The sequence below is a fragment of the Polypterus senegalus genome, chromosome 3, assembly GCF_016835505.1.
Source record: "Polypterus senegalus isolate Bchr_013 chromosome 3, ASM1683550v1, whole genome shotgun sequence".
Classification (NCBI taxonomy): Eukaryota; Metazoa; Chordata; class Cladistia; order Polypteriformes; family Polypteridae; genus Polypterus; species Polypterus senegalus.
In genome coordinates, this window is record NC_053156.1 from 112,719,240 (window position 1) to 112,746,088 (window position 26,849).

At 39.0% G+C, this 26,849-nt stretch overlaps 1 protein-coding gene across 2 annotated transcripts in view; it reads left to right on the plus strand.

The window, feature by feature from the left end:
• The window catches only part of rspo3 (R-spondin 3), a 46,978-nt gene extending 27,598 nt beyond the window's left edge, over positions 1-19,380 (plus strand). For both annotated transcript variants that reach the window (XM_039747819.1, XM_039747820.1), the window contains exon 5: positions 18,233-19,380. In XM_039747819.1, the coding sequence (XP_039603753.1) occupies positions 18,233-18,426 (194 nt within the window). In that variant the 3' untranslated portion in view covers positions 18,427-19,380. The remainder of the gene's footprint in view (positions 1-18,232) is intronic.
• Positions 19,381-26,849: the final 7,469 nt, after the last annotated feature.

The window sequence follows — 26,849 nt, forward strand, 5'->3', positions numbered from 1 at the left end:
GGTAAGAATTATTCTGCATTACACAATACAAAAGGGCCATCAATAAGATATAAATTCAATTAAAAGTTCATCAAAATTGTACATTTATAGTATTGGAAGTTCAAAGTTCAATTTTAATAACAACCATCAGAAAAGACCAGTGCGGTGTTTTATTTGAATCAGCAGAAAAGGCACAACTAAGTATCCAGATTCAAATTCCGCAACAATTACAATGATGTGGTCATATGCTACAGAATTTAGGCTAGTTTTATTTTCTTATAAAAGTCTGTAGGCTTATGTTATATTCCTGTTCTGGATTAATCAAAAATGAACAGCTAGATCTTTTTGTAGAGTGTGGAGTGTGGTGTTTTAGGGAGACAGGTATCGATAAATTAAATTTTTTTATGACATTGTTCACTGTAGGATGGCATTCTAATTGAGATTAGTATTTCCTGCCTTCCAGCTCCAAGATACTGGGCTCAAATTTCAGACCTGTCAATTTCTGTGTGTTTTTCTCATACTTAAAGAAGAGACCTTCTCCATACCCACTATCAATGTATTTGCATCTTAACCCCTTTCTAGCGGGTAAAAATTAGTACCTCCTGTTCCATAAGTAAACTGTGACAATGGTTAAGTTGAATAACATAGCATGACATTTTCAAACCCACTTGATTAAAATCAGCGTCACAGGGGCAGCATGCAAGAAAGGAAGGAATCCTACATAGGGTGCCAGTCCATCACTCGTATAGAATTGTTATGATCCGATTATTTCAACCTCTTATGCGGCAAAGAAGTACAGCAAAGATAAGTAAGGTGTGCTGTTTAGCCTTAAGGATCATAAAGTGGTTAAGGAATAATGTAATCCATTGTGAAGAAATGGTGATGCAGTGGTTAGTGCTGCTCCCTCGCAGGTCAAGGACATTGGGTTCATATTCCAGCCCTGTCACGATCTGTGTGGAGTTTAAACATTCCTCCTCAGTTTGCTTTGGTTTTCCTCCACATTGTTCCAGTTTTCTTCTAGTGTGCAGATTAGGTTGATTGGTGGCTCTAATTTGGCCCAGTATGAGAGTGTGTAATTCTAAGTGTACCACTGATGAATCTGATCCCCTTCCAGGGGTTGGTTACTGCTTTATTCCCAATGGAGCTAGACTAGCCTCCAGCTAACCCCTTGAGCTGAGATACATTAATTTTTAATTGTGGAATTTGTAAATCTATCCTATCCTATCCTATCCTTCCATTATCTATCTTATCTATCTTATCTATCTTATCTATCTATCGACCGTGAGCAACCTTAATGTAATTCAGTGCTTCTCAAACTGGTTTCTTCGAAACTCAGGATTCTCCCAATAAATTTAACCTAAAAGAAAACAAAATTGTAATGAAAATTCTTTGGGAGTGGCAATCAGCCTTGGGTACTGCCTGGTGTAAAACTAATCCTCTCCAAACAGGGCTTTAACTACACACACTATTTTACTTTTTTAGTAAGACTAAGCTCTTGAACTGTGAGCTGAAAAACTAAAGAACACTTTCATCCACAAAAAAAGCGAGGGAACCACAGACATGAAAAAAGGGGACACTACTAGGAAAGGAAATTAAAGGGTAGCTTTTTCTGGACTTCAAGGAATGCAATGTCCTCATATTATTCAAGACAACCTGCTCCTAGACGTTTCTAATCAAGCAACTTATTCTGTGGCCCACATGGTAGGATCCTGAGGTTCCCCCAGGGAGCTGCAGGCCCACAGTTTGTGAAGCACTGGTGTAATCCATCAAAAACTAGAGAATGGCTAGAACATTTCCATGATGGGACAGAAGTGTATAATGTCAAATTATTAATGAATGATCCATCCTCTGTCCATTTAATATACCTGTTTTCTTGTGTTTTAAGCATTCGTGTGCAACTAGGTTGTATATGAGCAACATGAGAGCCAAATCTGTAATGGAAAGACTTGGTGATGAAAAATAAATGCAAAAACAATGTTTGGTCATTTCCTGAAAGACAGAAGAGTATACACTTGAAAGTAAAAATGACTGGGCAGTGTTCTCTGGACTCCCACTACTTTCATGTAAACAAGCACTTCCTGTTTTCAACCTTAACTACCTTCCCTTGAGTTCTCATTGGTCATTTCAAGTGCTTTTTTTCAATGTTAAAAATTATCTATCAGAAACATTAATTAGTAATATCCTACTGTCTATATGTGGTTAAACATTTTTGGATTATTATACAGGAAATACTTTTGTGTAAATGAGTTTGGTCATATCTGTTCCTTCAGAAACTTTTTGGAGAGTATCAATATCAGACACCCAAGCCGTAAAGTCCACCTTTATCTTTATTTCGCTCAAGATTTCCATTAACATCCATACTTCAAAAAGCACAATAGTAACGTTTTTTTTATCACCTAGGGCTAAAGGACAGCCTAATGCTACCAGGTAATCCTTCCAAGGTAAAGGTAGCCCAGGGGCACAGAAGCCAGACCTACAGCGAGAAGTTTAACATTTTCCTGACAGGTGGATTTTAGACATAATTGAGAAATGTTAAAGGAAGCTGAGAATGCGGACAATGAAGAGCTTTGCTGTTCAAACGTCTGACAATGCAAGTTTTAATAACAGGTACAATCTCCTTCCAGGCAGAAATAATTGTTTAAATGTGATGCCTTTAAAACGCTGAAGGGTCAGTCAGGTCTAATTGGCCTGCGTTTTAGTGTCATGCTAGCCCATTGTTTGAACAGCTTATTCATGCTCTGTGTGTTATTTATCTCCAATTAAGTGTTGTCCCGGGTTTCTTATACAGGTCTGAAGACCGTTCATTGAGGGATTTTATGTTCATGAGGGAGGCTGTAATATGAGGCTGTTTTTGTCTGCTTAATTTCTCAATATCCTGAGTAATCAACTTCTATTTGTCTGGCACTGTCCACTGTTTTGAAAGTGTCCTGGTTTTTTACCATCAAAAAAATATAGAGACCTTTAGTAATCTTTCAGACAGATAATTTCTCTTTTCTTTTATTTCCTGCATACCATGGAGTACAGTGGTGAATCATTTTGTGACTTTTTCATGGTTTACTCAAGAGCCTTTGAGATATTACAGCAGAACAGCAATAATATTAAGCATGTAGTTTTTTTGTTACCGGTTCATTATTGAAGAATAAGAGTTTTTATGTCATGCATAATCTTCTTATATTATTCATACTATTCATGCTAAATTTAAATGTATCGACTTCATATTAAAAAAAAGGACCCCTTTAAATTACGTCTTTACACTTACATACGTGTCAGACACAGGGAACCCCATACACTGTATATTTAGCATAACATTCTCAAATTTCGTTAATACAATTCCAGGTCTCAGTGTGCCTGAGATTATCCCAGCAGCACTAGACGTAAGGTGGACAAAGCATTGCACAGAGTGCCAGACCATTACGGCATCAATTCATGCAAACACCTACATTCACATTTGAATTACCAGTTAACTTAATAGACATATCTTTGAATATTATGGAAGAAAATTGGATTAGCTATAGAAAAGCCCACGAAGACTCCATAAAACAACATCCTGACTTGGGATGCTGGATCTGAAAGGCAGGAATATAATGAATGTGCAAAGAAACATTACAGTTGATGTTCTATCTGTTATTTACACATATTGACACAATGTTGCAAACTGAGATGCAGACATGACTCCGGCCTGTGGAATGATTTCTGTACCAGCAGATCTTCTATGGGGTGCAGGTAGTAATTTCACATAACAGATTTAAGTGAGGTGTAATGACTAAGGATCTCACTTAGGTGGGCCCATCAGCTGGGAAGAATGACATTCAAAAAGCTCTCATCTCCTGCTTGAAGTCAGCTGGGGCTTTGACTAAATGCTGAAAGCAAAATGTTAATAAAGTTTTACAGTTGTCCATCATTGGTACAAGTCAGAGGAATGACAAAGTTCATTAAGTGCTATCTGGCAAAAGGTAAAAAAGGAAACACATTCATACACAGACATACTGTACTGTATATACAGCATATTTGAGATATATTGGATAGAGGAGGTATCTCAGAAACAGCATGGAATCATGGCCCTTTAAATAACTGTGCTGGAGTTCAGGGATATCATTCATTCAAGGAACCCCAGGAGTTAGTGTAGACATAACACTTTGAAAGTGACTTTTGACTATGGAAGCAACACCTTCATTGAGCTGAATGGCTGCCTCCCGAAAATGAGCTTATTTATAAGAGTTGGTACACAATGGCTCACTGGCATGGAAGCAGGGCGAACAGAGTATGAATGTCACACTCTGAGAACAACGCAATTTTACAGGTTCTCATTCTAACATCAGTTTGAGAGCAGGCATTTATTGATTTCAGAGTACGCTGCACACCATAAGTACTAGAATAATGAGGTCAAAATTGCTATTTTTGTTGTACATTTCAAGCTTTTCAGATATGAAATTAAAAAAAAGATTAATGTAGGAATCAAACTTTAAGAATGTTGCCATAAACTTCCAGATATTTTTTCCCATGTACGTGCACATTAATACTTCAGCATATTACCACCTTTTGAGTTTCTGTCTTGAATTCAAAATATTCCAATTCATTTAAAAGAATATCTAGGAATTTGTTACAGGGTGACTTGGCCAAAATGAGAAAGTGAGATTCTGGCAACAAATAAAGAGGAAAGGACTATCAGGGTAGAAACACATACATAGACTCAAATATAAAGATAAGTAGATACTGCATGAAAGGTGCTGTGTACCCGATGGATAGATAGATAGATATGAAAGGTACTATATAGATAGACTGACAGCCTATATAAATAGGGTCACTAAACCCTATAATAGGATGCACAACTGCTATACATCTATGCTGATTTGGCCAGTCTAGAATAAAATACTGTATCAAAGAAATCCAAAAACACAAAATCCACACAAACCACACTGCAGCCACAATTCCTTTTATAATGTTATGGTAAAATTAATGTTCAGGTTTAAATGTTAGTTATTATGAAAATAAAAATGTTATTATTTTCACAGTTCTTCCATGCGTAATCCACCTTAATAAAGGGATAAGTGTCTGTGTGTCCATCTGGTTGTCTTTGTCATTCCAATCGATGGAGCATCACAGACATTTTTAGTAATAAAATTCATTGTATTTGTCATTCCAATAGATGGCACGTCACAAACATTCACATAGCTTTTATGAATCTGTTACCAAATGGCATATAACAGAGACATATGCAATGCACGATGCACTACAAACATTAACAGGAACGTCTGCATTGGTTGATGTTTTTCACCCTGGTCTTAGATGGGTCGCACAGCTCATTTTAACATAGATTAATTGAATTGACTTATGTAGTTTTGTGGCACGACAGCTTTAACAGTGAATTTCTCATCTGAATTCTTTTTACCAGTGTTTCACTATGCAATAATAACACTTCCCAACAATACTTTCACTTCCTATATGTGGTGCAAGCTGCACTGATCCAAGAGTGTAACTTGCGTGTCCATTTCTTAAGATACAAGATCAACAATGCCCATTTGATAAATGTACTCTTGGCTTTCATTTTTAGTGATTCATCAAATGCTTATGGGAGGTCCATAAACAGTCAGCCAAATCCCCAAAGTTTCCCAAGTCTTACATTAATGATAAAATGGCTGTTGTTCAGCCAGAGACAATGTAATTCAATACCATGGCTCCGCAATCAAAATGTATTCTTATTATTTCTTTAAACAGTTCGGATAAACTGCAGATGAAGTAAAAACAGCTACCAGCACAGCACTGCCAGCTTATTTCCCAGAGGTGCACAAGAGAAAGTCAATAATTGTGCAGCTGCTGGACGCCTCATTTTAGCCTTGCGCTGTGGAGCAATGGGCAGCGATTTGTAAAGAAATACCACAGGATGTTTTATGTCTGCAGTTTAGCCCCACTGAAAGTTAGCTCTTGCCTTACATTTTCCCCCCTCCCTCGCCTTACACAAAAGAAAACATTTTCCAGCTCCCAGTGGGTTCTCTGGATTATATTTGAGAGTCGAGACGTTCTGCTGGCGGTACACTGGTTTGCAGCTGTGAGTGCGTGTTTAAGACATCAGTGTTGGTTAATGACCTTCCTTGTGTGATTATCCAGCAGGCTGCTATTCTTTAACATGAACTGTAAACTAATTACTATATCCTCTGGACCTGGAGGTGGGAGTTGTGTTTATGTTCTGCAGTACGCCATGAGGTCGAAAGAGTGACCTCAGAAAAAATTGCCTCCTATTTGTCCAGAGCTCTTTTTTTTTTTGTGGCTGTCAGTCTCTCGTGTTTATTTGTTATTTGCTTTTGCCAAATAGCTCTTGAGTTTTTTTGTCAGCAGTTGGGTGCGTATCTGAGAGTTTAAATATTAAATTATTTGATATCATCAACAGATTCCAAGTTTTCTCCATTTCTAACCACATGTAATCCACAATCAAATGTTATCAGGCTGCTGATCCTGGAGTGCTGTTTATGCAGTACCTTTTTTAGCCAAGTGCTTTAAAATAGACTGGTTGGAGCAAAAGCAGTGAACTTCAGCCAAACTGCAACAGCTAAAAAAAAAAAAAACTTTCTAAAGCCTCATCCGAAAAAGCAGGGGCAGCGCACATCCTGTAAAAAAGGGCTGAAACCCAAAGAACAGAGGAGCTATAAATATTTACACTTGTGTGTCTTGTAGCTGCTTTGCTTGCATGTTTATATTACATTTCCTAATTTGTCCTACAAAGTGTCATTTTCCTATCAGCCTCCGATGGCTTTAGTTTAAAAGAAAGCAGGCTTTCAATAGCATTGCAATGCTACGGCATCACTCAGACATGACAAGCTAAAGCCTTTAATCTTTGTGTGGCTCCTGAGGAGCAGAGAGATGACACCAAGTCTGCCCCGAGGATGTTACCCTTTGTCATTGGCCTAATTGTGCTCCGCAGCATGGAAAGTGCCAATAATTGGGGCCTCATCACGGTTGCAGGCACCTTATTCTGATTTCCGCCAAGCTAAATTTGTTGTCGACTATCCAAAGGAGCCCATAACTCTTTTTTATGCAAACTATAAACAGGTCAGAATTGGAAGGACCCCAGCTGCTATAGTAACATGCCAACCTGTCTTCATAATTAATATTAATTAATACCAGATGACAGCTGTTTATTGGCTGTGGAAAAGCGACTATTCTCAAATCAGAAGCAGTTTACTTCAGCTGTTGAAATCATAAAAATGTTTCCTTAGGCAGGCGACGTCCCTGAGAGCTCATTCGGCGTGACTAGAGTTCTTCCTCACGTTTTAGCACATCGTTAGCACTGAAATGTCGACAGAACTCTCCAGTGGATTTATTTATCTACTGTGTGGTCATTGTTGTGTGTGCTTGTTTTGTATATACGTAGCTACTGAATATTCCAAAATAAGGCTGCCCTTTAAAAGTCGTGACCCTGAGACTTTTTTGGAAATAAATTATTTAGCGGGATATACTCTGGTCATGCTATTTCATCTGGAGTTCATTTAGAAACCTCTCGAAGCATTTAAATCTGTCACACTGTTCAATAATCAGTATTATTTGTACTTTTATAAACTCGCTGTTACTTTTGGAAGCAGAGTTCTAAACAGGAGAGCTTTTAGTAGTAGGCAGGTTCATATTGACATTGGGGTTTTGCTGACATTCTTCTATTCATCCATTGCCAGTAAATTCTCTTATTGTCAGGTTAAGAATTTATACCGACACATCTCATATTAAGACTGAGCAGAACTTTACATAAATTAGAAACTAAAAGACCGGCTTCATTGGCTTTTGTTTCTTAATTTTTCTGGTCTCATCAAGATCACATAGTTTGGTCGCTGGTCACTGTCCATGGTGAGTGTGCATATTCTAACCTTAGCTCGTAAAGATGTGTGAGTGTGGCCATCCACTGTTCCTGACCTTGAACCCAATATTTCTGGATAGGCGTTGCATAAAATTCTAGAAAACAGGGGTTCCAAAAATTGATACATTTTACGGCTTCCAGTTCCTTGTCTATTTCTTTCACTTACTTAAATTTGTATTCTGCCCATTTTTATTGTAAGATTCTTTTCCGTTGTTGCAGTGAACGTTGCAACAGGACCGTCTATGAAGACTTCTGAAAGGTGGACAGATATGCCCTGCCTCACAAAAGTTGGTTTCCAAATTTGGATATAAGCTAGAATTCCTCATGTGAGGAGTTTACTGGTTTGCATTTGTTTTCTATGCTGACTTCACCTTCCTCACACATACAAAACACGTGTCATTAAACACATTGTGCTGCTACTATGGAGGCTCAAATACACCCTCACAGACAGGCAGCTACATTCCAGATACTTTCTAGCAAGAAAACACGTATGCATGTAACCAACTAATAGACCAGAAATCCTGAAAAAGTTTTTAAAAGCCATTCTGGAATGTAATAATGTTTTCTTGATATTCCTTGAATTTAGAGGTTTGTGCTGTTTATAGAGAGAGAGAAAAAACAGTCAATATAGATTTCTATTTTGTTTTTTGGTTATTGTCCTGTGTCTGTATGTTTTCATTAAGTCTTGTTTATCATGGTGCTGGAGATTAAAGCTGGGACATTTTTTCACCTGCATAAGTGAGACAAACTAAAACAGTGACTTTAATTTTACTTAAATGAACTGATCAAATTCCATTGAAAATAGATTTATCTTCTGACTTAATGTTTATTTATTAAAATACATAATATATAAAATAAAAATATTGTAATAAATAAAAATAAAGACATATATATATACATACAGTATGTTGGACCACCACCTACTCAAAGCATCATGATGCACCAACATTGATGGACTGAAAGCCAGAAGTCTACGTGACCATCATCATCGAGTCCTTCCATGAAAACCCTAAATCCAAAGAGGACTGTTTGACTTATGTTAGGTAGATTGCCCAGAGGGGACTGACTGGTCTCTTGGTCTGGAATCCCTACAGATTTTATTTTTTTTCTCCAGCCTCTGGAGTTTTTTTTTGTTTTTTCTGTCCACCCTGGCCATTGGACCTTACTTATTCTATGTTAATTAATGTTGACTTATGTTTATTTTTTATTGTGTCTTCTATTTTTCTATTCATTTTGTAAAGCACTTTGAGCTACATTTTTTTTGTATGAATATGTGCTATATAAATAAATGTTGATTGATTGATTGATTAAGGTTATCAGCATAATAGTTCAATGAAAAGCATTGTCAGTGTGAAGTTTGCATGCACAGGTTTTCCCGAAATCTCCTACATCTTACTGAAACAGACGTTGGGATAATTAGCACGGGATGTGCATATATTAAATCCACCTTTTCTTTACTTATACAGTATTCGTCTTTTTTCTTATTTATTCTTCCATTTGAGTTCTGGTAATATCTGAAGGTCCTGCGGTGGGTTGGCACCCTGCCCAGGATTGTTTCCTGCCTTGTGCCCTGTGTTGGCTGGGATTGGCTCCAGCAGACCCCCGTGACCCTGTGTTCGGATTCAGCGGGTTAGAAAATGGTTGGTTGGTTGGTTTTTAATATCTGAAGAATAATTTTCATGTGTGAGTGTCACTGTGTAAATAATATTACATTCATTCCTTAAGCGGATGTTTTCACCCAAACCCTGTTCTACTGGAGCTGCTGTTTTGCCATTTTGTAAAAGACTTGATTGACACTAATGTGTAACTAAATATCACATGTTAAGAAATAAATCCACTAAGTATCTCAGCAATAGAGAATGGCAGGTCCTATTTAAAAGGAGAGTGGAATTATTGGCAAATCTAATTCCTGATCTTTTTAAATTAATTACTGATTAATTTTAGAAATATCTGCATAACACTAATTTTATTAATAAAGCATTGATACTTTTTACCATTTGGAAAAAAAAAACATAACAACAAAGACTAGTTATATTTTATATTTTTCATGTGAAGTGTAATGGGTATACTTTTTTGCAGGAATCCGCAGTACGAATTTATATGATTATTTCAAAATATTAGTATATTTCAAAGTATTTGTGTAATTCTGGCTTTTCAATTCATAACTATAGTGATCAAGTGATCAAGCTTCATATTAAACTCATTTATCTACACAAATAATACAAACAGAAACTACAGAGGTGCAAGTAACTTTGACCAATGTCATGCAGATTATGAAAACATGGTTAGTTTATTATTTTTAGAATTCCGCATTCAAGATTTTAAAATGCTAAGAGTAAAAAAATAATTTATATTTAATAATATTTACCTGTTAAGGGTTACATTTTCTCACTTTTGTGTTATTATTTGTCATTGCCAGTTAATGAATCACTTTACAGATAACTCAATGAAAATTATTATTTCTTATGTCACTCATTCATTGCAATCGAGTAACTGTATTAATAAATAGAAAATATTTTAGAATATATAAAAAAAAGGTTTGTTTTATTCAGATCAAGGGATGCCCTATGACCCTGATATCCTCCATTCATCCATGTTCAGCATGGAATCCATCATGGAACACACTGTGGCTAATTTATAGTTGTTAGTTCACCGAAAGTGCAAATCTTATAGCAGAAATCCCAGACAAAACCTCTCATACACACAATGAAAACATGTGAACAGCACACAGACAGCAACTGGCCTGGCATTTGAAAATCAGAGCCTAGGATGTGTGAGGCGGCCGCAGCAACCCCTGCACCACAAACTGACCCATAAGGCTTTTAACAGTTTGTGATTTTGTATTCTTTTTTGTTATTAATAATTACCCACAATACAAAACTAGTTTGCAATGTCTCATTTGGAAGTAATCAATATTTTAAATAAAACACATTTTTTAAAATGTATTGTTTTTATTAGATTTATATTTATATAGTCTCACAGTAAGGAGACCAGGATTCGTGTCCCAGGTCCTCTCTGTATGGAGTATATATGTTCTCCTCATGTCTGCATCGGTTTCCTCCTACTGTCCAAAGATGTGCAGGTTAGATGAATTGTTTAGCAATGCTAAATTGGCTAAATGGACCCTAGTGTGCGTGTGTGTGTGTATGTGTGTGTTTGCCCTCCAATGGCCTGGCACCCTGTCCAGAGTTTGATCCTGTCTTGCAATCTATGACAGCTGAGATTAGCCTCTTTCCATGACCCTGGCTGGTTTAAGAGAGTTAGAAAATAATATGACATATTAATATTTTATATATATATGTTGTGTTTTACAAAAATGTATTTTACTTTGTTTCATCTCATGTGGTTTAGTATTGCCTCGGTGGCATAGCTAGCTTGCTGAAGGCCCCTGTGCAGTGCCCTGAGCTGGGCCCCTCCTCTCTAGCATAACTGTTAGAAAGTTATTCGCAACTAGATCCTAGGGGCCGGCTGGGCAGTGGTGTCTATAACCGCGTCACTATCAGATCACATGTTGGCGGCAAACAAACCGGCTCTAAAAATGGAATTTGTAATCACTTTTTTAATCGCTTTATTAGGGCAGCTGTAAGATAGCAAAAATAAAATAAATTGTGGGAATGGAATGTGGGAAGTGTGGGTAGTAGTACTAATACATAAATATATGTAAGATGTGGACCCGCTTGCTTTTCCAAGATAACTTTGTGAAGGAAGATGATTAAAATGTAACGTAAGCTAGAAAGTAGAAACTGTTCTGTGCTATAAAATGAAGCAATTGCAATTCGTAACAAATTAAAATGACACCAGCTGACAGGATACTATTGCACAATGGACCTGTTTTGGTGTCCGTGATTCCAAACAATTTGCCTTGTCAGCAGGAAATTGCTTGGTCAAATATATTGCTTGTTTGTCTTTAGTAGTTTCTCCATTTTTAACGGTTTTAGCAGATAGCACCTGATTTGAAGCCGTTGTATCGCTACTTCCAGACTTGGTAGCTGTAACCATTTCACTCACTGCACTGTCTGTATAACCTGCTTGCGACCATTGCGATGATTCACCAGCAACAGCATTCTCAGTTACCATCGCTGGCCATTGCCCAGTGTTGAGAAAGGTAGAAATCTTGGTAAGCTTGGCATTTTTCAATTCCTGTTGCAGGCATTCCTTACGTTTAGCAGCACCACTCTGATAATGTTTGCCAGGTCCGCTGCTACTGGCCAACATGGTGTCGTTTGGCAAGAGTATAAAAAGCACCAAGTTGTTCTAATATTCGGTGTTTGCCAACTAATGGGGACCATAACTTAACAACAGAATTGCTATGGTTTAACTTCCATCCATCCATTATCCAACCCGCTATATACTAACTACAGGGTCATGGGGGTCTGCTGGAGCCAATCCCTGCCAACACAGGGCGCAAGGCAGGAAACAAACCCCGGACAGGGCGCCAGCCCACCGCAGGGCACACACACACGGGACAATTTAGAATCACCAATCCACCTAACCTACATGTCTTTGGACTGTAGGAGGAAACCAGAGTACCCAGAGGAAACCCACGCAGACACGGGGAGAACATGCAAACTCCATTTAGGGAGGACCTGGGAGCGAACCCGGGTCTCCTAACTGCGAGGTAGCAGCGCTACCCACTGTGCCACCGTGCTGCCCGTGATTTAACTTTCGAGTTTGAATTTTGAAAGCTGTTGACATCAAATTAAAGTACAAAAGTAACAATTATTTACGATAATGTATTTTCACATTATTCATGTGACATCCTTCAAAACTTCTTCCATTCACGTCCTCTATGGCACGTCAAAGGTCGCCAAATTTGGGAATGTGCACTTCTTAGTAAGGCGGACTAGAACGCCTCCAAACTCCCGATGTCTAAATTCGTGTAAACTGCAGGCCTGTTGAATACGTAATATCATCATGGATTGGATTGGACTTGCCTGGCGATGGTGCAAACATGTCACTGAAACAGTGAATTATTAACACAATGAACTGTGCAAGTGATTTTAAGTTATTCAATTTTTTTTTAATCTATATGGCCCCAAGTGGGCCCCTCAAGCTCGTAGGCCCTTGTGCTTTGCACAATCTGCTCAGTCCATTGCTACGCCACAGTATTGTCTATTGACCAGTCAGGGGCATGTAGAATAAGATTTCTGGCCAATGTCCTCCAGACAGACCAAGCAAACATTAAGGTTATTTATATTTCTATACAACTAAATTATATTGGGAGGAACCAGAAACTGCTATTAAAGAGAAGATCATTTAAGTGGTGTGACTCTTGTGTGGGCAGGAATGGGTGGCATAGAAATGAGATCATGGGCTAAATGCAGGATGTAGACTTATAGTTGGAGCCCAATAAATGCATTAGTTCCCTATATATTGTTGTTTAAATTGTTTGAATCTACCACTTGAACAGTGTAAGAATTCAAATTAGCCATGTGCCTTAGTGGTTAATGTGTTGGACTGTTTGTCAGACTGTTGCCAGGTCAGTCCAAAGCACGATCTCAGCGAGTGACCCTGAGAAAGACTCTTCCTCGTGGCAGTTCTCCATTCATTTACCCTATGTAACTGTGATTTGTAAATCACTTTGATGCACGTGTTAGTTAAATAAATCAATTAGCACTGTAATCCTAAGAAAGATGCAATAGGTACAAAGGTTGCCTTGTGCTGTTGCATTACTCAGTTTAGATTCATTGCCCATTTTCTCTATTAGCCTAAGTTTCCTAGTTTGCTAAAGTAAATTTCTCATTTTTATTATTTCCTGCTGTTCAGTTCTTGTTCATTTTTAGTGTAGATTTTTTCCAGCACACTGAAAAAATACATTAAGTTGACCTTGTGACAGATTGTCAAGATGCTGCAGCCATTGTTCATCATGTGACACTCCAAGGGAAAAAAAAAACACAAAAAAATTAAACATAAGTTGCCAAGTTTAGTCAGGTGGTGCAGGGAACACTTTCTTTGGAATGTGATTTTATTTGCTTTATTTTTTGCAATTGATGATTTGGGTTTCCTCACATTCACCCCACTCCTTGTGTGCTTCTGTATGTCTTAAACAAATAAAATGAAGTACTGGGTAAGGAGTGGAAAAATCCAGCACTCCATAATGAACTCTAGAAGGGTAGCCTGATGCCAAGTATGCTGCGCTTTACATCTTCTCAAGTCAAAGGTTCTGCACTTCAAACTGCAATTAAGTCATACTGTATGTCTTCACACTGCATTTACAGCAGCTACTGCAAGTGATCTTTAGTATAAATATACCCTTTTGTTTTGTATTTTTGTTCAGGAGTAAATGTCACATTCTAAGTGCGCCCAAAAGTCGGTAGTTACTAGCATACCTCCAGTTGCATTATTTCATAGAGAGATTTTTTTTTTCTTGCCTTGTTTCTCGAGAGCAGACTAAACATGCAGCTGTGATATGCTACAGTGTAACATAATTTTTGATTTCTGGAATGTTTTAGCCTCTGTTGGCTGATGTGACTAATTATGGGTCAGAATTGTTACCCTATGAAGATTTATTTCACTGACTCAGCCGCTACAGTTTGGATCTGGTAGAGGCCAATGTCAGTCTTGAGATAATGAAATGCTTTTCACAATACTGGCCTAGCCCCGAGACTCCACTTCTAGTCTTTTATAGTATTATCTGAATTGACGCTACCAATATTTACTAAAAGGAAAGAATAAACATTTTGCTAAAAGTATTCTCTTTTTGCATAGGTTGTCTCCTGATTTTATACTTCTGAAACAGCTAATTCCTATTATTTTTTTATTAATTCAGTTTATTTACTAAATGTCCACTGACAGGAAAAAGCCCAATTGTTCAGTAAACAGCAGTGCTCAACTTTAAAAAAAAAAAAAACAACAATATATAATGTATAAAAATACCAAAGTCACTTTAATGAGTGACAATGTCCATTTATCATTTCCTGAAACCTGCTTGGTCAAACCCAGAGTTGCAGGTGGACTAAAGCCTCTCTAGACTGCATGCGGCACAAGGCCTTAGATAAGGTGCCAGAATAATAATAACTCTTTACATTTATATAGCAGTTTTCTTACTTCTCAAAGCACTTTACATAATAAGTGGGGAGTCACTTCAATCACCACTTGGATGATGCAATGGCAGCCATTTTTATGCCAATACTCTCACCACACATTAGGTGTTAGGTGGTGGTGAGAGATCCAATTAGAGACAGGGAAAGAATAGGGGGTCAGAATGACTAGGTTGTGGTGGGAAATTTAGCCAGGACATCTGGATACACCATACTTTTTATGAAGGATGCCCAGGAGTCTTTAATGACCACAGTGAGTCAGGATCTTGATTGTACATCTAATTCCGAAGGATGGTGCCATTTTGTGTCCATGTGACTGCAGTAGGGCATTGAGATCCATATTCAGACCATAGGTTAAGCACCCCCATGGTGGCCTTGCCAACACCTCTTCCAGCAGCAACCTGGTTGGTCTCCCATCCAAGTATTGGCCAGGGACGAATATGCTAAGCTTCATTTAGTTTACCTTTTCTCTCAATGAATGTACATGTGGTATGGCTGCTGGCTTGCTAGTACATCATGGGAGACTCAAGTCCACACCAACACTCACTCACAAAGAAATCTATGGATGTTTTTAATGTCACTGGCATTAATTTTTGTTATGATGTTATTCATCTAATCGATATCACTTTCGGGACTGATTAGTATTGGAATAGGTGAAGCTCACCATGACAATGTCAAGAGAAAAATGGATTGAGAAAATTCACTAATGAATAGATGGATGGATAAAATAAGATCAAATGTTTATTTCTCTTCAGTCCTTAAATGAATTTTTTAATCTAAAAATCTTTTTTTAGTCTTTAAAATCTTTATTTCTAATGAAAAAACTAGGTTCAGTAAATGAAAAAATGCAAATTTTCTTAAATTATTTTGCCTTGACCAATTCTAATTGCAGAACAATTAAATAGCACCCCTCAGTGAATGAACTCTGTATTGCAGAGTTGTTATAGCGTTAGCAGCTTTAACCAAAAATCAACTCATTTAGCCATCATATGAGTTTGTTTGTTTCCATTATAGGTTCATAAGGAATCCGAGACTATCTCACCTTCACTGGTGCAAGGAACCTGCCCTGACATTATACAAAACACTCATACGCTTTCAGTCAAATAGAGTGCATCCATTTAATGCGACATATATGTCGTGAGGATTTTGATTTTTTGATTTGATATACTATATTAATCAACAATTGGACACTGACATATGCACAACCTTTGTTCACCATTGTACAACACCACTGGAGCAATAATGTTCAGGCTGAGGGCCTTGTTTAAGGGCCCAGCAGAGTAGAATGCCTGCCAGTAGCAGGATTTGAACCGGCAACCTTCCAGATACCAGCGCAGGTCTGTGGTGTTATGGGTCCACAGCTCGTTGAGAAAAGGCCATTCATTTTAATTAAATAATCACCGCACCCGAGGCGGCTTCGTGAGGGGCGTTGTTGTAGCGAGCCGCGGGGCAGTCGTCGATGTGGGCGTTTCTCACCGTGTGCACAGTGCACAGAACTGCCCACATTCGTGATTGCTCCCGTGGCTAATGCTACAGCTGTAATGGCCCCTCACGTTTTTAAAAAGAAGCGCGAGTCGGTTGTGGGGGAGAGAAAGAAACGTTCGCGGTAAAAAAATGGAGAGAGGAGAAAGGAGATGAGGATGGAGGTTACAGGGGGCGAGGAAGCATGCGGTGCAAGAGAGACGGACAGGCGGTGTGTGCGTCTGGTGAGCACGCGATTGAGCGCTCGTGGGCAGCTGTATGGAAGCTGGGTGTTAGGCCAACACCTAGACGTTTGAGTTGAGGTTGCTCCCGCTGAGTGAGCAGGTAGCGGGAGTGCCTAGAGGAAAGCGACGAGCCGCAGAAGGCCGTGGAAAGGCAGCGGAAGTCGGGAGACTTGGTGGCGGAGTCCCCAATGTGTGCGTCCTGGCTATTGGGGTAATCAAGTCTCGGGGACTGGGATGAGTGCCATACCGGAGCCAGGGATTGGGAGGTCTCCAGTCTCGTGCGTGTGTTGTAGGAGGGCAGCTGCAGAGAGCGTCTTGCCTGCTGCTAAGCCCAAACGGGATAAGCAGATGAGACGCTAACAGTAGAGCACCGGATTTGTTGTTGGTTTTTAAGACTGCTTCCTAAAAGAAGATTTTAACCTCTCGTTTTTAAGGATGTGTTTTTTTTTCTATTTATTGATTTTTAACCTCCACGTGTTCTTTTTATGGGTTATTTATTTAATGAACTGTGAAGAACTGCACTATTTAAGGAACACTGTTTTTGACTGTTTTTAATAACAGCACTGTTTTCACTTTTAACCTTCCCCTTGCTCAGTAATTTGCCTCCATTGACTAGCTCACTCGGTTACATTATCGACGGTGTTGGGTTCAAGGGTTCCCAAACAGCCAAAGGAGCGTGGAGCCAGAACCCACATCGTCACAAGGTCCTTAAGATGTCAGTAAACAGCAGAACCTACAGAAAACCAATGCAAAGAGCTGACGAATGAAGTTAGGTTTAGGAACTGTGATCCAGAATCCATAAATATTGTTGCCAATCCTTCATCAAAGGCAACTTAAGATTGTAGATGTTAAATATCCTTTGAAGGTAGTTTTGTTCATTAAAGGTTGAAATGGGATATCCTGGATTTTGAATTTTTAAATAAGACAATAGTGTCTGAAAGCAGTTAGAGCTATTGATTGTAGATGTAGCAGTTAATAAGAGTCAATGACAAACTGTTAAAATAATTCAAATGATTAGCACATTTTTCACTTTTACTTTTTATTACTAGCTAAGTTTCTTATTTTTAACCTATGGAGTTCATAAGATGGCTCCTTTCTTTCAGACTTTTCATGTTTCACATATCAGGTCATAAGCTCTAAATTAAGATCGAGATTAAGGTTCAAGGTCCAGTGGTTGGCAAGGTTTTACATGACAGACAACCTTTAGCATTCTATATTGTATATACCGATAAAGTTGGATACAAAGGAAGTGCACAATGCTTACGTTTATACTGTTAAATCAGTGGTATCACATGCCACACACTTCCTACCGTCTGTGCATGGTAACACAACAGCAACAGATCCAAAATTACTAATAAAATGGCAGTGTCCAAGGAAAATAACATGGTATCATGGTGAAATGTGCAATTCCAACAACCTGAAAACCGCATTGACACAAAAAAAATAAACAAAACAAATGAATTCTACATTTCCAACAGCCCAATTTTTTCTTCTTCAAAACATAAGGGGTACTAGAAATATATTTCAAAATTGAACATGTCAAAATAAAACAAAATTAATGTAATACCATAAATGTATGGCATGTTATCTAAGCAAATCTTCTGCCTTGTCTTTCTTCTTAAGTATTTTGAAGAGCCTCATTTAAATATGTCTTATTTTATTTATAGAAAAAAGGGGGAAAGAAGAGAGAAGAAAAAGACCAGCAAAAGGAGAAAACCACGAGAGCAGACATGATGAGAGAGACACCAAAAGAGATACAGATACAAGAGGGGCATCAGAAAATAAAAACAAGACTGAACACAGGAGAAAGAAAGCACAAGGCAAACACCACACTTCTACAGCTGGGAGCTCTGGACACTAACATCCTCACTGGATTGTTACGATTTAAGATGCTGCTACCTGTGTGAGTGCATGTGTGGCTGTGTGTGTGTGCGCATGAGTGTGTACGGGTGTGTGTGTGCAAGAGTGTGCATATGGACACAAAAATGAACAGTGCATCATGAGTGGAATTACCGGCAGCGAGGAGTTCTCTGCCTAAAAGGACCCCAAAGGAAGACCAAAAATGGAACTGCTATAACCACTTTAACAAATACATGTAACTTTTTATCCTTCCACAGACAATTTTATCTTTGAGTTGATATTGTACAAGTCATTGTTTTCTTTTCGGGGCCAGGTTCTACATCCCATCCAAGTCTGAATGTAGATGTGTTATAATACTTAGATTTGCTGTTTAGATGTCTAATTATAACAGAGTAATTTAAAACTGTGCTTCAGACTTCATTTATGCAAAATTTACACATTTCTCCAACTGCATGCCATCCAGTAAACCCTCTTGCAAGAGAGAAAGACTATTATACCAGCACAGATTCAACAAATGTTATTTTTATGTGGCATTTTCTTTAACAGGGTGTGCTGTGCTTTTTCCCCTTCACCGTTATGCCCGTTCATCATGAAAGCTGGTGGTACTGATGGCATAGATAGTCGTGTGCCTTTGAGCTACTTCTCGTGAAGTTAAATGCCACTAAACTGACTGAATTACCTGTATGGCAGATAAGCCATATGGGATCCATGGGTTTCCTACACATGCGTATTCTATGTCTACATCTTAGACTGGCATCAGGACCAAATTTTTGCCTTTTTACAATCCTCATATTATCTAAAATTCCCGGTTTGTAACATTTCGTTGGCAGCTCAAACAAGCAGTACATTTTTAATAAAGCGTTTAAGCCAATTACAACAAAGTAGACTACATTGTGCTTGCAACCAGTATTTAAATAAAATTAAATAAATAAATAATCTTTATATTTTTTGGCTACATATTGTTTATTTTCTTGTTTAAATTGGTTTAACTGATACGTGGTACAAAGTACTATTTACAATTTAAGTGATTCATCACTCAAGTGAATGAATTCATTATTTACAAGGTAATCTATAAGGAAATATTGACATGATGGAAGGAACCTGTAAACCATACTTCAAAAAATTAAACACTGACATGATGGAAACAGCCTGTAAACCATACATTCGAAAAATGTGTTCATAAACAATCAATAAGTTGCATGTACTTACAGCAGGAGTTGATTGAGAATAAGAATTCCTAGGTAGGTAGCATCAGGGACAGAATCAATATCATTATATCTGTGGGCCTCTGAAAATGAGCAAAGCCATACGGAGAAGTTAGCCATAAATTGAATCCATGCAGAGCATGGCAAAGAATGATAGATATAAAGCACTTGCTTGCTAGGTTGAAGAACTTACAAGGCATTTCCCACCACTAAAATCCATCAGCCTTGGTGAGAGGTTCTTGGGAGTCTTGATCCTGACATGGATGAGTTCAGGGTTGTGAGGTGTAAGTGGGAGCTATTACCTTTAATCCCATGTGAGCAGAGTTTAAGAGCTGATCTGTGCAGGTTGAGGACATTGAAGAGAACTGTAAGGCCTTGTTTGCTTACTGAATAACCAACATTGCTTTTAAGCCCCATCTTGCTACCAACATTGTTTGAGTGCTAGTCAATTCCTCTGTTTCGCACTAGAGTAATTATGGTATGATAGCCCCAAAAAACTCATGGACAGAGCTACAGAGGGATACACTAACTATAAATCATGCAGCTAACTTAAAATATAGATTCCAGAGTTGTGTTGAAGGACTTAGGAGAAACAAAAGGTCTAGAATCAGGAGATGTTGGAGCTTGAATATTCCTTCCTGACAAGATCTGAAGCTTTAATAACAAGTAGCACAATTTTATACTGTTACTAGCTGTCACACAGTAGTGAAACAGGGCAAACTTTAAAAATCAATCGAGGGCCTCTTGATATACAATACAAGGCTATTCGAAATGAAAGAGCAGATTTCAAAAATGTATTTCAAACAAAACTGTGTAAAACAGAAACACATTCTGCACATCACTGGATAGAGGAAAGTTCAAAGTTTGGTCCTATGGTCCTTGAGGTTGCATGAGTACCATGTGTAGCATGACAAACATCAAAACGGTAGACCATTTCTTGCCACACATGAGTCAGCTGGTCCCTATTTACTGAATTCACAGCTTCCTCAGTTCAATGTTGCAAATTCTGAAGATTAGCAGGCATAGGTGGAACAAACACTCTTTCTGGAAACCTCGGAGGCCATAGACAATGAGCAAGATCTTGTTGTCCACCCCTTCCAATCCATCATCCTGAAATAACACCGAACCTCCAAAATGATTTCTCTTGTGGTATTATTGCCATTTTACTATAAACAAGAAACAGCAGTCGGTGGCATTCACTGGTACTTTTAGGTGGGTTTTTAAACTTTGAACTTTCCTCTATCCAATGATGTGCGGAATGTGTTTGTGTCTTAAACAGTTTGCTTGAAATACATTTTTGAAATCTGCTCTCTCTTTTTGAATAGTCCAGTATTTTTGGTTTTGCTGTCAGGGGCGAGAATGTAGCTGTGATCTCTTTGCCAAAAAATGTAAAAAGTTGACAAGGTATCTGTAGCCAAGCAGAAGGTTGACAAGCTCTAACGTCAAATGTTACCACCGTATCTGATCGTGTTCAGCTCTGATGGGAGAGTGTCCCCCGCGTGACCATGATATCTGTGGCAATCAGCAGCCACACTCTGAAACACACGTACAGTGCATCTGGAAAGTATTAACAGCGCATCACTTTTTCCACATTTTGTTATGTTACAGCCTTATTCCAAAATGGATGAAATTCATTTTTTCCTCAGAATTCTACACACAACACCCCATAATGACAACGTGAAAAAAGTTTACTTGAGGTTTTTGCAAATTTATTAAAAATTTAAAAACTGAGAAATCACATGTACATAAGTATTCACTGCCTTTGCTCAATACTTTGTCGATGCACCTTTGGCAGCAATTACAGCCTCAAGTCTTTTTGAATGTGACGCCACAAGCTTGGCACACCTATCCTTGGCCAGTTTCGCCCATTCCTCTTTGCAGCACCTCTCAAGCTCCATCAGGTTGGATGGGAAGCGTCGGTGCACAGCCATTTTAAGATCTCTCCAGAGATGTTCAATCAGATTCAAGTCTGGGCTCTGGTTGGGCCACTCAAAGACATTCACAGAGTTGTCCTGAAGCCACTCCTTTGATATCTTGGCTGTGTGCTTTGGGTTATTGTCCTGCTGAAAGATGAACCGACTCCCCAGTCTGAGGTCAAGAGCGCTCTGGAGCAGGTTTTCATCCAGGATATCTCTGTACATTGCTGCAGTCATCTTTCCCTTTATCCTGAATAGTCTCCCAGTTCCTGCCACTGAAAAACACCCCCACAGCATGATGCTGCCACCACCATGCTTCACTGTAGGGATGGTATTGGCCCGGTCATGAACAGTGCCTGGTTTCCTCCAAACGTGACGCCTGGCATTCACCCAAAGAGTTCAATCTTTGTCTCATCAGACCAGAGAATTTTGTTTCTCATGGTCTGAGAGTCCTTCAGGTGCCTTTTGGCAAACTCCACGCAGGCTGCCATGTGCCTTTTACTAAGGAGTGGCTTCCGTCTGGCCACTCTACCATACAGGCCTGATTGGTGGATTGCTGCAAAGATAGTTGTCCTTCTGGAAGGTTCTCCTCTCTTCACAGAGGACCTCTGGAACTCTGACAGAGTGACCATCGGGTTCTTGGTCACCTCCCTGACTAAGTCCCTTCTCCCCCGATTGCTCAGTTTAGATGGCCGGCCAGCTCTAGGAAGAGTCCTGGTGGTTTTGAAATTCTTCCACTTACGGATGATGGAGGCCACTGCGCTCATTGGGACCTTCAAAGCAGCAGAAATTTTTCTGTAACCTTCCCCAGATTTGTGCCTCGAGACAATCCTGTCTCGGAGGTCTACAGACAATTCCTTTGACTTCATGCTTGGTTTGTGCTCTGACATGAACTGTCAGCTGTGGGACCTTATATAGACAGGTGTGTGTCTTTCCAAATCATGTCCAATCAACTGAATTTACCACAGGTGGACTCCAATTAAGCTGCAGAAACATCTCAAGGATGATCAGGGGAAACAGGATGCACCTGAGCTCAATTTTGAGCTTCATGGCAAAGGCTGTGAATACTTATGTACATGTGATTTCTCAGTTTTTTATTTTTAATAAATTAGCAAAAACCTCAAGTAAACTTTTGTCACATTGTCATTATGGGGTGTTGTGTGTAGAATTCTGAGGAAAAAAAATGAATTTAATCCATTTTGGAATAAGGCTGTAACATAAGAAAATGTGGAAAAAGTGATGCGATGTGAATACTTTCTGGATGCACTGTAGCTCTGATCTCTCTCTCAAAAACGTCAAACATTACTCCTTAACAATCTGAAGATGATAATGTCTGTTGAACAAACAGGTACGGAGGCAAGGTATGTGGCGAGAGGTGCAGCGACTCGAATGGAGGCTGGAGCGTGAGTGAGGATGGCCCTGCCCAGCTCCCTACTCCTGAGGTTCTGCCTCCCCCTTCTCGCAGACTGTCTCTTGGATTCGCACAAGCCGAACTATAATACTTAGCATAATGACAGAAGTCGCAAAATCAACCAGAATGTTCAAGCAAATTATATAAAAAAACCTGATCTACTTTAAATCCGTGAAGCAATTATCTCATGAAAAGCAGACAGACATACAGATAGACAGACAGATGTTGGATTTTATATATATATATATATAGAGATAAATACGGCAACAAAGTATTGATTCCATTGAGTTAGGATGTTTTTATTGTGCTTGGGGCAGAGGTCTAGCAGCAGTATTTTGTATGTGCTGCTGTCTGTCAATACTTTACCTAGGAATACCTATTACAGTAATCTAGCCATGTTTTGGCATGACAGAATATTTCAGATTCAGAAATGGAAAAGTACAAAGTCAGACTAAGGCAATGTTTCTTTTTCCAGTAGAATACTGAAAGAAGTGGGCGGCATGGCACAGTGGGTAGCACTGCTGCCTCGCAGTTAGGAGACCCGGGTTCACTTCCCGGGTCCTCCCTGCGTGGAGTTTGCATGTTCTCCCCGTGTCTGCGTGGGTTTCCTCCAGGTACTCCGATTTCCTCCCACAGTCCAAAGACATGCAGGTTAGGTGCATTGGTGATTCTAAATTGACCCTAATGTGTGCTTGTTGTGTGGGGTGTGTGTGTGTGTGTGCCCTGTGGTGGACTGACACCCTGCCCAGGGTTTGTTTCCTGCCTTGTGCCTTGGGATTGGCTCCAGCAGACCCCTGTGACCCTATAGTTAGGATATAGCGAGTTGGATAATGGATGGATACAGAAAGAAGCTTTTGCCTCCCAGGTATAAAAATAATCTTTAGGCTTTTGTTGAGAGTGGCTGCAAGATTGTTTGACAGAAGATACTGACAAAAGTAGGGAGGATCGCACAGGAGGTTCATCTTTTAAGTGCTCAACTTTCAAATGGTCATGAACTGATGTTTTTGGGACAGGACACAAGCTTGCTTAAAGCCTGTGTTAACAACGATTGATCTACGTATAGAGCTGGGAAGTATTAAGAAAAGTGAAGAGCATGAATCATGAGTAAAACATGAATGAAATTAGCTGCCATTAAAATCCCAACACTGTACTTCAAATAGCATTATTTCATTTCATTTAAAGAACCATTAACCAGTTTCAAGTTTATGAGGGCCAGAGCCCATCGCAGGAGGAAGTCTGCCCGTCACAGAGCATACGTAAGTACATTCAAACACTAATAACTTTGAGTAAGAGTAATAATAGTAGTTGTAGTGTTATCACATGCACAGAGTATATAAGGTTTCTTACTTGAGTTACATCTTGAACTGATTTACATGTGTTAAAGGTTAAAACCAAAGCATTCCGGGAAACTTCACACACAGACATGGAGAGAAAATGCTAAACACAACACCCAAAGTTCAGAGATTCAAACCCAGAACTCTTGGGTTTGTAAAGCTATCCAAGTTCCACCTGGCCACCCTTTTATTAAATTGATCCTTTCGTGTATCTATTCATTTTCAGTGGTACACCTAAATTTTTGGGTCCCTGAAGTTGTTACTGTTATGGGGGCCCCTTTGCAGCCAGCAAAAAGGTCTGGGTAACTACTGTTATCTTCTTTAATGGGGTTGTTCCATGACAGACCACAAGAAATTTTTTTTAAAAAGTAAACACTGCATCTAATGTTTTGATTTACTTTACTAGTGAATTATACTATATAATTAATACTGTTATTTATTAAAGCCCCCTTCTCATACAGTACAGTAGACATGTAAAATTTCTAAGGAACGTGGGCGAAAGTCACTTCTGGGACCCCTCCACAATTAGGGACCCTAAACCTTAAACTTCACTAGTTTCATAGCAGATCCACCCGTGTCCATTTATCCCAGCAGCTCTGTGTGCAAGCTGAGAACTAACCCATGGCTGGGCACCAGTCCATCATTGAGCACATTGATAAATTGAGTTTATTTTTATTTAACACTCTTTAAGTCAGAGTTACCTCAGAATGTAGGACACATAGTCAAGATTCAAGGTAAAAAGAGAGAGAGAGATCAGGTCATCATTTTGAAAGCAATCAATTACAGAGACATACAGAGATTACAATGCTTTTTTAATTTTAAAACATGAACAGGCTGAGTGCTTCAGCTAAATTAGCCATTTGGGTTACCACCATTATGAGAGCTTCCTTGGGCAGACTGTCAGTAATGTACAGTACTTCTGGCATGGGACTAGCTTAAATAAGAATGAAGGTCATGCTAGTAACAATGAGCAAGAGGCAAGTCAAAAAAGCAGATCACAACTGCTTGGATAAACTGAGTTCATTATCAGGGATGGAATTATTTATTTTACATCTCACTTAAACAGCTTAGACAACAAACTGAGTTCATTATTGTGGATGGGATTATGTTACATCTCACTTAAACAGCTTAGACAACTTTGTGGAAAAAAAAAAATAATAATAATATAAATATTTCAGCAAGACAAAACAAACAGGGCAGCCAAGTGCACCGTCAATCCCAAGAGGGTGACGGGTCAGTTCTGATCAAAGCAGTTTCCGAACAGCTGTACACAAAGCCAAATACAGTGCATCAGATTGTGAAAATAAATAAATAAATAAGTCCATCCACTCCAGACAGGGAATTTCTTTATCTATACCTAGGGAGCATACTGCAGCTGATGTTGTCCTTGAAATTCAGGAGTACTTCAAGTTCAAATCTATTGTCAAGTGTGCATAATACAAATGGGAATACAATCTGAACATTTTTTTTTATTTTGCCTCTTGGTAAAAAAGAAGTTGCAGAAAAAAAGTCTGAAAATCTCTTTCTGATATATTTGGATATTGCTAGAATTCTTTAAAGGTACACTGGGTAAGACAGTGCTTAGGCATTTGTCTTCTTAGACATGAACCCCCATTTAGCCAGTCCTAGTGGCTTTGTAAGATACAATGTTTACACACTCTTGTTTTGTTTTCTATGGGCAGAAAGAAAACTAGAGGATTGACAAAGAGCTTTGGACTGAGATCTTTTACTTTAAAGATTCATTGATTACATAATTATTTTATGTTTTCTTTTATGCAGGTTTTTAAAGGTCCCATTAAAGAAATGCACATGGGGTATATCCACCTTAATAAAAGGATGTGTCAGTGTGTCTGTCTGTGTGTCCATCTGGTTGCTATGTCTCTGTCACTCCAAAACATGATGCATCAGAAACATGAACACCACTTTTATGAATCCCATACCGAATGGCATACAACAGAGACATATGCCGTGCATGGTACACTGCAAATGTTAATGCTGAGGTCTACGATGATTACTCAGATTTTAACCCGTCTTAGATGGGTAGCACAGCTATTCCCATATCTATGCCTTGTAAAATATGACATAAACAAATATAAAAAGTTGGGGCACCAACTTCATAACCCCATATATTTGGATGAGAAAACAAAGAAAACACACAGTAAATGTTAAATAGTCTTTTCAGACTGGAGTTCTAAATAGGAGGTTTAGTTGAACCGCTCTTTGTCTTTGTCTCATCCCTCACCTAGGACCAGTTTGCCTAGGCTCTGGATGTTGTAGGACTGTCTTGGGTGACACGTCTCTGCAGCACCGCATTGACATCGGGGACAGTGCCTCTGGATTGGCAGACTGGGGTGGTGGTCCCCCTCTTTAAGAAAGGGGACCGGAGGGTGTGTTCCAACTACAGAGGGATCACACTCCTCAGCCTGCCTGGAAAAGTCTATTCGGGAGACCTGGAGAGCAGGGTCCGTCGGACAGTCGAACCTCAGATTCAGGAGGAACAGTGTGGTTTTCGTCCTGGTCACGGAACAGTGGACCAGCTCTACACCCTTAACAGAGTC